The 12,882-nt window shown below is 45.7% G+C and overlaps 1 protein-coding gene and 1 non-coding gene across 14 annotated transcripts in view; one reads left to right on the forward strand and one right to left on the reverse strand.

Moving 5' to 3' along the window:
* MPRIP (myosin phosphatase Rho interacting protein) overlaps positions 1-12,882 on the forward strand; it is a 130,980-nt gene that overhangs the window by 24,741 nt on the left and 93,357 nt on the right. For 8 of the 13 annotated variants that reach the window (XR_012328813.1, XM_073798408.1, XM_073798407.1 and 5 more), the window contains exons 2-3: positions 10,764-10,841; positions 12,645-12,821. The exons of 1 other annotated variant lie outside the window; for it this stretch is intronic. Coding sequence is in view for 11 of the 12 variants with exons in the window: in XM_073798408.1 (XP_073654509.1) it covers positions 10,764-10,841; positions 12,645-12,821 (255 nt within the window). In the remaining variant the exon portion in view is untranslated. The remainder of the gene's footprint in view (positions 1-10,763; positions 10,842-12,644; positions 12,822-12,882) is intronic. 4 more of the 13 variants (XM_033848020.2, XM_033848019.2, XM_033848030.2 and 1 more) reach the window with 1 other exon arrangement.
* Positions 431-503, reverse strand: TRNAG-CCC (transfer RNA glycine (anticodon CCC)). Its single transcript has one exon. It is a non-coding gene; the product is annotated as a tRNA-Gly (tRNA).

Genomic DNA, 12,882 nt, shown 5'->3' on the forward strand with positions numbered 1-12,882 from the left:
ATACTAATCCTTTGTTAGATATGTGGTTTGCAAATATTTTATCCCACTCTTATTTTTTCACCCTCCTAGTAGGGCCTTTTGTAAAACAAATATTTTAAATTTTAATGTGGTCCAAATTGCCAATTTAAGTGTGTGCTCCATTTTGAGTTAATTTTTGTGTAGGATTGAGCTTTATTTATTTTTTGCCTATGGATGTCCAGTTGCTACAGTACCATTTGTTGAAAGACTGTCACTCCTCCCCTGAAATTTTTAGCACCTTCGTTTTTTTTTTGTGGGGGGGTGCCTCGCCGTGCAGCACGTGGGATCTCAGTTCCTCAACCAGGGATCAACCTGTGCCCCTGCAGTGGACGCATGGAGTATCTTTTTAAAAAAATATATTTATTTTTTTATTTGGTTGCACCAGGTCTTAGTTGTGGCATGCAGGATCTAGTTCCCTGACCAGGGATTGAACCTGGGCCCCCTGCATTGGGAGTGCGGAGTCTTAACCACTGGACCACCAGGGAAGTCCCTTTTAGCACCTTTGTTCAAAGTTAAATTGGGCACATTTGTGTGGGTCTGTTTCTGGGTTTTCCAGTCTGTTCCATTAATCTATGTGTCTAACTTTCCATTAATACCACAGCTTTGATTACTGTGGATATATAATAAATCTTATAATCAGATAGATGGATTCCTCCCTCTGTCGTCTTCTTTTTAATTAAACATAGTTCCTTTGCCTTTCCGTATAAATTTTAGAATAATCTTGTCTATATCTGCAAAAAAGTCTTTGTGAGCTTTTGTTAGGAATTGAATTAAGCTTATATATCAGTTTGGGGACTATTGACAATTTAGAATCGTCCAGTCTATGAACACAATATGTCTCTCCCATTTATTTATGTCTTCTTTGATTTTTCATCAGCATTGTGTAGTTTTCAGCATGCAGTTCCTGTACATGTTTTGTTAGATTTACACCTAAGTATTTCATTTTTTTTAACAATTGCAAGTGGTATTTTATTTTTTTTAATTTTTTTAATTAATTAATTAATTTATTTTTTAACATCTTTATTGGAGTATAATTGCTTTACAATGGTATGTTAGTTTCAGCTTCACAACAAAATGAATCAGTTATATATATACATATATTCCCATATCTCTTCCCGCTTGCGTCTCCCTCCCTCCCACCCTCCCTATCCCACCCCTCCAGGCGGTCACAAAGCACCGAGCTGATCTCCCTGTGCTGTGCGGCTGCTTCCCACTAGCTAACTACCTTACTTTTGGTAGTGTATATATGTCCATGCCTCTTTATCGCTTTGTCACCGTTTACCCTTCCCCCTCCCCATAGCCTCAAGTCCATTCTCTAGTAAGTCTGTGTCTTTATTCCTGTTTCACCCCTAGGTTTTTCATGACATTTTTTTTTTAAATTCCATATATATGTGTTAGCATACGGTATTTGTCTCTCTCTTTCTGACTTACTTCACTCTGTATGACAGACTCTAGGTCTATCCACCTCATTACAAATAGCTCAATTTCGTCTCTTTGTATGGCTGAGTAATATTCCATTGTATATATGTGCCACATCTTCTTTATCCATTCATCCGATGATGGACACTTAGGTTGTTTCCATCTCTGGGCTATTGTAAATAGAGCTGCAATGAACATTTTGGTACATGACTCTTTTTGAATTATGGTTTTCTCAGGGTATATGCCCAGTAGTGGGATTGCTGGGTCATATGGTAGTTCTATTTGTAGCTTTTTAAGGAACCTCCATACTGTTCTCCACAGTGGCTGTATCAATTTACATTCCCACCAACAGTGTAAGAGGGTTCCCTTTTCTCCACACCCTCTCCAGCATTTATTGTTTCTAGATTTTTTGATGATGGCCATTCTGACTGGTGTGAGATGATATCTCATTGTAGTTTTGATTTGCATTTCTCTAATGATTAGTGATGTTGAGCATTCTTTCATGTGTTTGTTGGCACTCTGTATATCTTCTTTGGAGAAATGTCTATTTAGGTCTTCTGCCCATTTTTGGATTGGGTTGTTTGTTTTTTTGTTATTAAGCTGCATGAGCTGCTTATAAATTTTGGAGATTAATCCTTTGTCCGTTGCTTCATTTGCAAATATTTTCTCCCATTCTGAGGGTTGTCTTTTGGTCTTCTTTATGGTTTCCTTTGCTGCGCAAAAGCTTTTAAGTTTCATTAGGTCCCATTTGTTTACTTTTGTTTTTATTTCCATTTCTCTAGGAGGTGGGTCAAAAAGGACCTTGCTGTGATTTATGTCATAGAGTGTTCTGCCTATGTTTTCCTCTAAGAGTTTGATAGTTTCTGGCCTTACATTTAGGTCTTTAATCCATTTTGAGCTTACTTTTGTGTATGGTGTTAGGGAGTGATCTAATCTCATACTTTTACATGTAGCTGTCCAGTTTTCCCAGCACCACTTATTGAATAGTCTGTCCTTTCTCCACTGTACATTTCTGCCTCCTTTGTCAAAGATAAGGTGACCATATGTGCGTGGGTTTATCTCTGGGGGTATTTTATTTTTAATTTTGGTGTCCACATATTCATTACTAATACGTAGAAATACAGTTGATTTTCATATACCGATCTTATATACTATAACCTGTTGAACTCACTAGTTCTAGGAGTTCTTTTTTTAAAATAGATTCCTTGTGATTTTCTACATAGACAGTTGTGTCATCTGTAAATACTTTATTTCTTCTTCCCAATCTGTGTCTTTTATTTCCTTTACTTGCCTTATTGCACTGGCTAGATAGTCTAGCACTATGTTGAATAAGAGTTCTAAGAATGGACAACATTGCCTAGTTTCTGATCTTAGAGGGGAAGCATTTAGTCTTTCACCATTATGTATAATGTCAGCTCTAGGTTTTTTGTAGATGCTCTTTGTCAGTTGAGGAAGTTCCTTTCTATTTCTACTTTTCTGAGGGGTTTTGTTGTTGTTCATGTTTTTTAAATGAATGGGTGTTGAATTTTGTCAAATGCTTTTTCTGCATTAATTGATGTGACCACAGAAGTTTTCTTCTTTAGCCTGTTATTATGGTGGATAACACTGATTGATTTTTAAATAGTAAACCAGCCTTGCATCCCTGGAATAAACCCCACTTGGTCATGGTGTATAATGCTTTAAATATATTGCGGACTTCTATTTGCTAATTCTTTGTTGATTTTTGCATCTATATTCATGAGGGATATTGGTCCATAGTTGTTCTTTTTTGTCCCCTTTTTTGGTATCGTGTCTGATTGTGATATCTAGTTAATACTGTCTTCATAAAATGAATTGGGCAGTGTTTCTTACTTTTTCTTTTTCTAGAAAAGACTGTGTAGAATTGGTGTTAATTCTTCTTTAGACATTTGGTAGAATTCTCCAATGAAACCCTCTGAGCCTGGAGATTTCTTTTTTGGGGAATTTTTAAATTACATACTTAGTTTCTTTAATAGTTATAGGGTCATTCAGATTGTCTATGTTTTTTGAGAAGTTGGTCCGTTTCATCTAAGTTGTCAAGTTAAAGTTTGTAGAATTGTTTGTAATAGTCCTTCGTTATCTTTTTTTTTTTTAAATAAATTTATTTATTTATTTTTGGCTGCATTGGGTCTTCATTGCTACACGAGGGCTTTCTCTAGTTGGGGCAAGTGGGTGCTACTCTTCGTTGTGGTGTGCGGGCTTCTCACTGCGGTGACTTCTCTTGTTGCAGAGCATGGGCTCTAGGCACATGGGCTTCAGTAGTTGTGGCACATGGGCTCAGTAGTTGTGGCTTCTGGGTTCTCGCGCGCAGGCTCAGTAGTAGTGGCACATGGGCTTAGTTGCTCTGTGGTATCTTCCTGGACCAGGGCTCGAACCCATGTCCCCTGCATTGGCAGGCGGATTCTTAACCACTGTGCCACCAGGGAAACCCCTCTTTGATTTTTATTTCTCTTCCTGCTTGATCTTTTGGGTTTTTTTTCGAATTTCTTTTTTTTTTTTTACGATAAATTTCAAGATTTATCTATGGTGATTTTTTCAGTGTAGATTTTTTTTAGTGGCTGCTCTAGGAGTTTCATTGTATATGCATAACTTACACGCTCTGTTGGTGGTGTCATTTTACCAGTTCAAGTAAAGGGAGTACCTCCCTTTACCTCCTTTTACCATTCCCTATGTAAGTGTCTTAAATATTTCCTCTACATGATTCAGAACCACATTAGATAGTGTTATAATTTTTGCTTTGTTCATCAAGCATAATCTAGAAAACTCAAGGAAAGCCTGGTTACAGGTAGTTTTGCTTACTCAGGTTTCCTTCTTTTATCATTTCCTTTCTGTTTAGAGAACTTCCTGTAACCATTTTGTAAATGTAGGTCTGCTAACTATTTCTCTTAGTTTTCCTTCATCTGAGAATGTCTTGATTTCCCTTTTGTTCCTGAAAGATATTTTTATTGGTTACAGGATTCTGGGTTGACAGTTGTTTTCTTTTAGCACCTGAAAAGTATTGTGCTACTTCCCTCTGGCCTTTGTGGTTAAGCCCAAATCATTATATTTGGTTTCTCCTATCCAAAACCTGTTGTTTTTCTCTGGTTACTTTCAAGATTTTTTCTTGGGCTTTAGTTTTCAGAAATTTGTTTTAATGTGTCTTGGTGTGGATTTTTTTGGATTTATCCTTTGGAGTTCACTCAGCTTCTTGAATTTATAGGTTACCATTCTTGCCAAGTTTGGGAAGTTTTCAGTTATTCTCTCTCTGAGTATATTTGTACCCTACCCTTCTTTCCTTCCAGGACTCTGATGACACAAATGTTAGATCTTTTGTTATAGTCCCACAGGTCCCTGAGACTCTGTTCTTCTCTTACTTATTTTTTTCAGTCTGTTTTCTCTCTGTTATTTGATTGGGTAATTTCTGTGCTTTTGTATTCCAGCTCACTGATTCATTCCATGGTTCCCATCATTCTGCTGTTGAGCCCATCCATTGAACTTTTAATTTCAGTTATTGTATTTTTCAGTTTCAGAATTTCCGTATGGCTCTTATAGCTTCTGTTTCTTTGCTCAGGCTATCTGTGTTTTTTGTTTATTCCAAGCATGTTCATAATTTCTTGTTGAACCATTTAGCATGGCTGTTTTAAATCTTCATCAGATAACTGTGACATGCCTGTCACCTCGGTGTTGGCATCTGTCTTCGTTCATTCAGTTTGCAACCTTCCTGGTTCTTGGTATCATGGTGATTTTTCAATTGAAATCTGGACATTTTTGTGTCACATTAGGTGACTGCAGGTTGTGTTTGACCCTTCCTTCTCTTTCAGTCGGCTTTTTCTAACACTGATGCAGCAGGGGAAGCAGGGCTGCTGCCTTTTACTTTTAGGTGGAGGTAGAAATCTGGCTCCTCACTTGGGCTCCAGTGATACTTGAGGCAGGAGATCCCTTGTTACTGATGCAGGGTGTGGGGTTCAGCTCCCCAGGTGTCCTCCTCTGACGTTGTACCAGGAAGGAGAGGGAGGAGACCTGTTACTGCTGGGTGGGGCTGAAAGTCCCAGCTCCCTGCCTGACTGCCTGACACCTCCCTGGTAGGGGTGCTGGGGCGCCTCTTGGCCGGCAAAGGGAAGTCTGGCTTCTGCTGGTGGGGGTGAGGGTGTGGCTCTCTGTTCTTTGGTGTCCGGCTGGAGTAGGACAGTTATTGTCTAAGAGTTCTCTGTCTTGCCAAGTTGTTCTTCCCCGGTTCTTCAGCCAGATAGGGCCTTTACTGGGGCTTCTGTGTTTTTGGTCTGCGCCCGTTGGCACTTCCAAGTTGCCCCTCCTCCAGACTCCAGTCTGGGACAGTGAGGCAGAAAGAAATCCAGGGCGTTACACCTCTGTATGGTTCCTTGGGTCTCGAGGTTCCCAGCCCCTCTGCCTTCTACTCTCCATCTTTTCGAGTCTTCTTAGGTTTGTCTTATATACAGTGTCCAGGGTTTTATTTGTACTTAGTGGGAGGCATAGGGAACATTTACATCTACCCTATCTTGAAGCAGAAATTTCCAGTGACCATTTTCAGAAGGGCTTTGGGCTGAGGAGAATGCCTAGGCCACCAGCAGTCTCTTCCCAGAGATCAGCCGGAAGCGTAGCCTCTGGTTTATTGGGTTTGCAGGGCATGGCTCAGTTTAATCGGAAGGGAAGAGGCTCAGCGGGTGCTCTCAGGTGGTGACTTCTGCACAGGTCTGGTGCTTCTTCCCAGGTGGCCTGCCTGAAGCAGAACTCAGTCCCATCTTTTGGGTCCTCAGTGTTGACAAGAGTTACCTGCTTCTCCTTTTCCCGCTGCCCCTTAAAGTAAAACCCCAGCTGCCCAGCCAGAAAACAGCAGCAGAACTACATACCATTAAGAGTTTCTAGAGCCCACTTCCTGTGCCAGCCGCCTTTGGGGTTGCCACAGTTCGTACGTCAGGTTTTTGGGGGGCTCCCAGGAAGAGGGTGCCTTCGGTCCTGTCAGAGGCCCCGCCCCGCCCCAGAAAAGATGAGGCAAGAGAGGGAGGAATGCTGCCCTACAAAACCTCTGTCTGCTTGTGAGCCTCTCCCATGGGGACAGAGGCTGTGGTGGGTGTTTCTGGACTCACTGGCATGGCTGGGTCTGCTGTTGCCATTTTTAGACAGTCTGAGAAATAGTGGGAGCAGCAGCTCCTCTGGGGCGCCCTTCCATGCCTATGGGGTTACCTGAGAGAGCGGGGTGTCCTGGTGTGTGGCTCTCCAGGCCTGTGGACGGGGTTCCAGGTGCTGATGAGTTGAAGGAGGGCGGCAGCCAAGCCGCGCTGCACTGGTGGACGGGCTCCTGCCTCTGTCTTCACTTTAGCTGTGCCCGTGCCAGCGAGTCCTCTCCGCCCCAGGCCACCCTCCTTCTCACAGGTTGGTTGTTCCCTGTTTGTTTGCTTGCTTGGATGGCAGTGCAGGGTGGCAGGTACCTTCCTGTCCCCTGACGACCCTAGCGTTGCGCACTGGACATCTGGAGGTTCTCGTCACCCAGCTGTGGACGCCAAGTCTGCCCTGTTAGCCCTTTGCCCCACTCCCGGCCCCAGCAGACCTGAGCTGCTGCCTTGGGCTTCCCTCTGGATGCTGTCTAGTATGTTCTAGCTCGCTTGCTACAAACCAGGGGACCAGCTCATTGTCCTTGGAAACTTTTGTCCCTGTCTCTTTGACTGAAGTTTCCCAAATCTGGCTGGGGGTGGGGGGCGCAGAGCACAGAGTCACTTGAAAACTTACGTAGCGAATCCCTGCCCCCGCAACCTTCCCCCCCCCCCCCCCCCCCGCTTCCTTAGACTTGGCTTTCTTAGCTTAGACTTGGCTTTTCTTGGCTTTGGGAGAAGGACTCATTAGTTTACATTTCCTGTGGACTGTGAACCCATGAAGGTAGGAGCAGTTTCTTATTTATCTCTGCTTCCCCACTGCCTTACATGTTTGCCTTACAAACATTTGTAAATGTTTTTTTTTAAACAGCTTTATTGAGATAATTCTTCACATACCATATACAATTGACCTACTTAAAGTGTACAATTTGATGGTTTTAGTATACTCCCAGAGATGTGCAACTGTCATCACAATCAATTTTAGAATGCTTTCATCATCCCCAAAAGAAACCCTGTAGCTGTCACTCCCCACAATCCTTCCATCCCCTCTGCCCTGGGCAACCCCCGTCTGCCTTCTGTCACTATGGATTTGCCTTGGTAAATGCTCTTGTGGAACGTTACCCACTTCCCAGGCTGCTAGAGTACTTGTTTCTTGCCCTGTGCCCTCTACTGGCCCAGCCTTCCCACCTTTTAGGACGACCTGCCCACCTGAGATGGGTCCCCTTTGGGGTGATCCGTATATGGAAGTCTTGGCCAAGTGAGGTGGATGCTGGCAGGCTCCCTGAGTAGATGGTTGTTGAGCGAATAACGATGCTGATTTCGGGCCAGGTTCTGAGGGACTTGTGCCAGTCGCAGGTCTCCCACTGCCCCTTTTGAGGAAAGGGCAGGTAGGTGTAGCTGATAATGTGAAGTCGCCCCAAAGCCCTGCAGCCAGAAATGAGGAGGGTGATGTACGATCAAAGCCAGACAGAAACGGAGGAGACACGGCCTTGGGGTCTAACCTCCTGATTTTACAGGTCAGGGAACTGCAGGCCCAGCGGCCATGTGGGGGAGTCACCTGGCCGGGGTACACATGGGGTCGTCCCCCAGCACAGACCTCTCCGCCCTGTGTGCAGAGAGAGGCCAAGTGTGCTCGCATGCCTGGGGGATGGCTGGGTGCCGCTGGTGTTTGCTGAGAAAACAGACCTCTATTCTCTTTGCTTCTGCTTTCCCAGGCAGCATTTCATTCCACACACCCCATGGTCCTTCTGAGTCATGTCCCTCTAACTCTTGGTCCCCTGCCAGCACCCACTCCCCTGTTGCTTGCTTTCTTTTCTTTTTTTAATGTTTTTTCCTGCCTATAGACATTAGTATATCTTTTTTAAAAAATTAATTTGTTTATTTATTTATGGCTGTGTTGGGTCTTCATTGCTGCGTGTGGGCTTTCTCTAATCGCAGGGTACGGGGGCTACTCTTCTTTGCGGCGCGCAGGCTTCTCACTGCTGTGGCTTTTCTTTGTTGTGGAGCACGGGCTCTAGGCGTGCGGGCTTCAGTAGTTGTGGCATGTGGGCTCAGTAGTTGTGGCGCACGGGCTTAGTTGCTCCGTGGCACGTGGGATCTTCCCGGACCAGGGCTCGAACCCGCGTCCCCTGTGCTGGCAGGCGGATTCTTAACCACTGCGCCACCAGGGAAGCCCCCCCATGTTTCATCAACGCCAGTCTCGCTTCTTTCCTTCAGCCGACTCCATACCCCTTGCCCGAAGCCCTTCTTTCTGTTCACAGGGAAAAGCCAGTGCTTCCCCTGGGGGCCTGAGGACCCTGCAGAAGCCAAGAAAAGAGGCTCACCCCTCATGCTCTGTGACCTCTGGCAAGTGACCTTCCCTCTGTGAGTCACAGACTACACAGCTTTTCAAAATGAGGTGGTGTGACAGGGCCTCCCAGTTTGGAAATGTTGAATAAAAAGCATGCTAAGAGGACCCCTAGGGCTTACCCGGAGATAGTCTATGTGTGTAAATAGCAGGCAGAGGGTTTGGGCTTTAATTTGTGTTGCTGCCCTCCAAAGGGCAGTGCACACATTGGCCTGGTTGTGCCTTTCCCAGCCCTTTCTCAGGAGCTGGGTATGGCTTAAAAAAAGGGAGGTGGAGTCTTGAGTGTCTGTCTTTATCTTTTAGCTCCTGTTGAACTCCTACTGCCAGTATCTGGGGGGCCAGGGGGACGCTTTGGATATAAAAAATATAAAAATAGCCAGCATTTATTAAGTATTTTAGGCCACACGCTGTGCTCAGGTATATTTTTTCTCGTGCAATTTTTGAGATAATTCATATACCATAAAATTCACTCTTTAAAAGATATTTATTTACTTACTTGCTTATTTTGGCTGCTCCGGGTCTTAGTTGCAGCACGTGGACTCCTAGTTGTGGCAGGCATGCGGGATCTAGTGCCCTGACCAGGGATCGAACCTGGCCCCCCTGCATTGGGAGTGTGGAGTCTTACCCACTGGACCACAAGGGAAGTCCCAAAATTCACTCGTTTAAAGCATACGATTTAGTAATTTTTAGTGTACTCACAAGTTCATGCAGCTGACTCCACTGTCTAATTCCAGAACATTTTCATCACCCCCAAAGAAACCCCATACCTGTTAGCAGCCACTCCCCATTTCCTGCTCCCTCCACATCCTGGCTACCTCTCATCTGCTTTCTGCTTCTGTGGAGTTCCTTATTTTGGACCTTTCATATAACTGGAATCATGCAGTTTGTGGTCTTTTGTGTCTGTCTTCTTTCACTTAAAGCATAACGTCTTTAAGTGAAAGGTTCAACCATGTTGTAGCGTGTCAGTACTTCATGCCTTTTTATTTCTGAATGACGTTACATTGTTTGGATGGACCACATTTTCTTTATCCATTCATCTGCTATGGACATTGGGGTTGTTTCTACCTTCCGGCTATTGTGTATAGTGCTGCTGTGAACGGTCATGTCCAAGTTTTTACTTGAGCACCTGCTTCCAGTTTTCTTGGGGTTGTATATACCTAGGAGTGGAATTCTGGGTCATAGGGATTTCTGAGTTTAACCTTTTGAGGAACTGCCAGACTCTTCCCCAGTAGCCGCACTGTATTGCATTCCTGTGCTGGGCTGTGTTTTACTTGGATTGTCTCTTCAGTCCTCACATAAGATTCATGAGGTGTAGATTAATTATCATCACTCTCACCTTTCAAACGGGAAGATAGAAACTCGAAGGGTTTTCAGCCCAGGGTCATACAACCAGCGAGTTGGTGATTCTTTGGCCAGTGCTAATGATGATCGCTAAAGCAGTGTCTCTGCTCCCAGGCCCTGTTCTGTACCATCAGGATGAGGGGCTTTGACTGTGCTGGTCACATGATATCCCTAGTGCCTGCACATATTGGCACTCGCATGGTTATGAAGAAAATGCCATTTTCCCCTGATCCTGGTGGCTTGATAAGAAACTTGAGGGGGAGGTATCTGTTTCTTAGGAGTTCCTATATTCTCCGGTGTTTCAGACTCTTGCTGGGTTTGCATTCTTCTCCCACAGCAGATGCTACAGACCTGCCAGGAGGCTCTCCAACATCTCTCTTGGCAACTTGGCCTGGGGCTGGGGAATGGGATGCATGGAGTGTGTGGAGCAGAGGTGGATTCTTTTTCCAGCGAGCGCTTGTCAGCTTGTCATTAACTTGACCGTTGAAACTGTCCAAGGCCACTGATGACCTGCCCTCCTTTTTCTCCTCCAGGCAAAACCCATTTATGGTGGCTGGCTGCTCCTGGCTCCAGATGGGACTGACTTTGATAACCCAGTGCACCGATCTCGGGTAAGGGCATCAGAGTGAATTCTTGGGTGGAGAATTCACCAAGAGAGGGGCCCACCTAAGGCAGATTGACCGAGTGGAGGACGGAGATGGGGGGTTGAATGGTGGATCCTGGGATGGCGGATCAGCAGGGAACCCCTACCTATTTGGTGAACTTGCAGGTCCCAGTAGTTATTATGCCTCGCCCTCCATTCAAAAGAGATGCACTCGCATGGTGCTACCTGTTTTGTGGGTCAGCTCCACTCTAGAAACAGTTAAATGGAAAAGACCTAAGGGCAGTTCAGCGCACATTTGCATTATGCTAATTAGGGTCCGAGTTCTTTCAGGGCCAATGTTCTGCTTCCTGTAGCCCCCCCCCCCTTTCCCCTCCCTTCCTCCCCAGCTGGGAGCTCAGCAGATGAGCAGGAGTGAGGGGAGGCAGGCCTTAAGGGCCAACTTTGCTTGCGTCCCATCTCTCCTGGGCACCCAGCCCCGGGTGGGTCCTGCTGGACACAGGCTACTGCTTGGCCAGGTCTCAGCTGGAGCAGCGAGATGGTCAAACCAGAATCGTCCCGGGTCAGTGGCTTGTTCCTCTGTCAGGGAGCCCCTTTGGATTTGACTCCAATTAAAACATGCTTTCTTTTTCCACACGCTTTCCTCCAGGTACTGCCGCCTGCCCCCTTCCCCAGGGCCTCTGCCCTGCCTCTGGGTCTCTGCTGCCCCCAGCCTGAATGTTACACTCTGGGGTGGGGCCTTGGTACCCCACAGAACTTGCTTTGTATCTGGGATCTTTGGGCTTCCTTCCAGAATGGGTTTTAATTTTAAAAACAACAAATAGGAGCCTTGGAAATATTTCTTGGGAAGAGTCCAGTGGCCCAGCCTCTACAGGTCCTCTTTGCAAGGCCATGTGAGTGCCCTGTTCCTGCCACCCAGGCGTGAGGACAGCCAGAGCGACTGTGTTCCAGTGGCTGCAGTAACCAGGGAACAGCCCTCTTTCCTCTTTTGTATTTAGGTCATACAGAATTGCCATTTTCAGCTTCTGATGGGAAAATCATTATTACAAATGATATAATTCTGGCCCAAAGCAAAGAGACATGATATTTTAGTTAGTTCTTGTGGCCTTATTGCCAGTAAAAGTATGAATTTTGTTGGGCTTTTGGAAATGTTGAAAATAGGTCACGGATCTTCATGATGATTTTTGGGATTTGGGGACCAGCAGTCTCACGTTCTAGACATTTCCCCCCCACAAAAAGGAAGGGCCTTTCCATTCCACTGTCAGTGCCATTGGACCTCCATCAGCCGCTGGTGGCCTAGCCTTTGGGTGGAGGGCAGCGAGGGGGCAGGGGCACCCTTTGCCGGTCACTCCCTCCCTGGATGTCAGAGTTGTTCCCACTGGCCTCCCTCCTCAGTTTTGATTTTTGTTACTTCTGTCCCCTTCAGTGAATACTGGTGCCCGGCTGGCTTTTTCCCTTTTTCAACCTCCCTGTGGGTCACTGGAACAACCAACCCTTTTATACCATTTTTCCAGATTTTTTCAAAAGTGGGGAATCAGTGCTTGGCATTCTCAGGTTATCCCATGTCATGTCAGGTAATTCATCAAATTAATATTGACACATTATTAGTAATGAGCTCTGTGCTTGGTACATAAAGAATACAAAAAGGTGACCCAGACATTGCCTCTGCTCCTTTTTCTGAGGAGCTTACAGATTAAACTAGATCAGGCATCTTTTAAAATCTCAGTGATTGGGAACACACTGGGTGGTTTGGGCCTCTCCACTGGCCCAATCCTGGCTGACGAGGCACTGTTCTTCTACCCCTGGGCCCCAGAAATGGAAGCTGTGCAGCCAGCGTGCCTCAGAGGCAGGCTTGTCAGGCGCAGGGGCTCGGCAAGTGGAGACGGGCCAGAACCCTCCCGACACCCTCTGTGTTCCGTTGCAGAAATGGCAGCGCCGGTTCTTCATCCTCTACGAGCACGGCCTCTTGCGCTACGCCCTGGATGAGATGGTGAGTGTCCTCCTCCGCCCCTCCCCTCTCCTGCCCCGGCCTTCGCCAGGCCCCTTCGTTG

Source organism: Tursiops truncatus, chromosome 20 (genome assembly GCF_011762595.2).
Source record: "Tursiops truncatus isolate mTurTru1 chromosome 20, mTurTru1.mat.Y, whole genome shotgun sequence".
NCBI classification, from domain to species: domain Eukaryota; kingdom Metazoa; phylum Chordata; class Mammalia; order Artiodactyla; family Delphinidae; genus Tursiops; species Tursiops truncatus.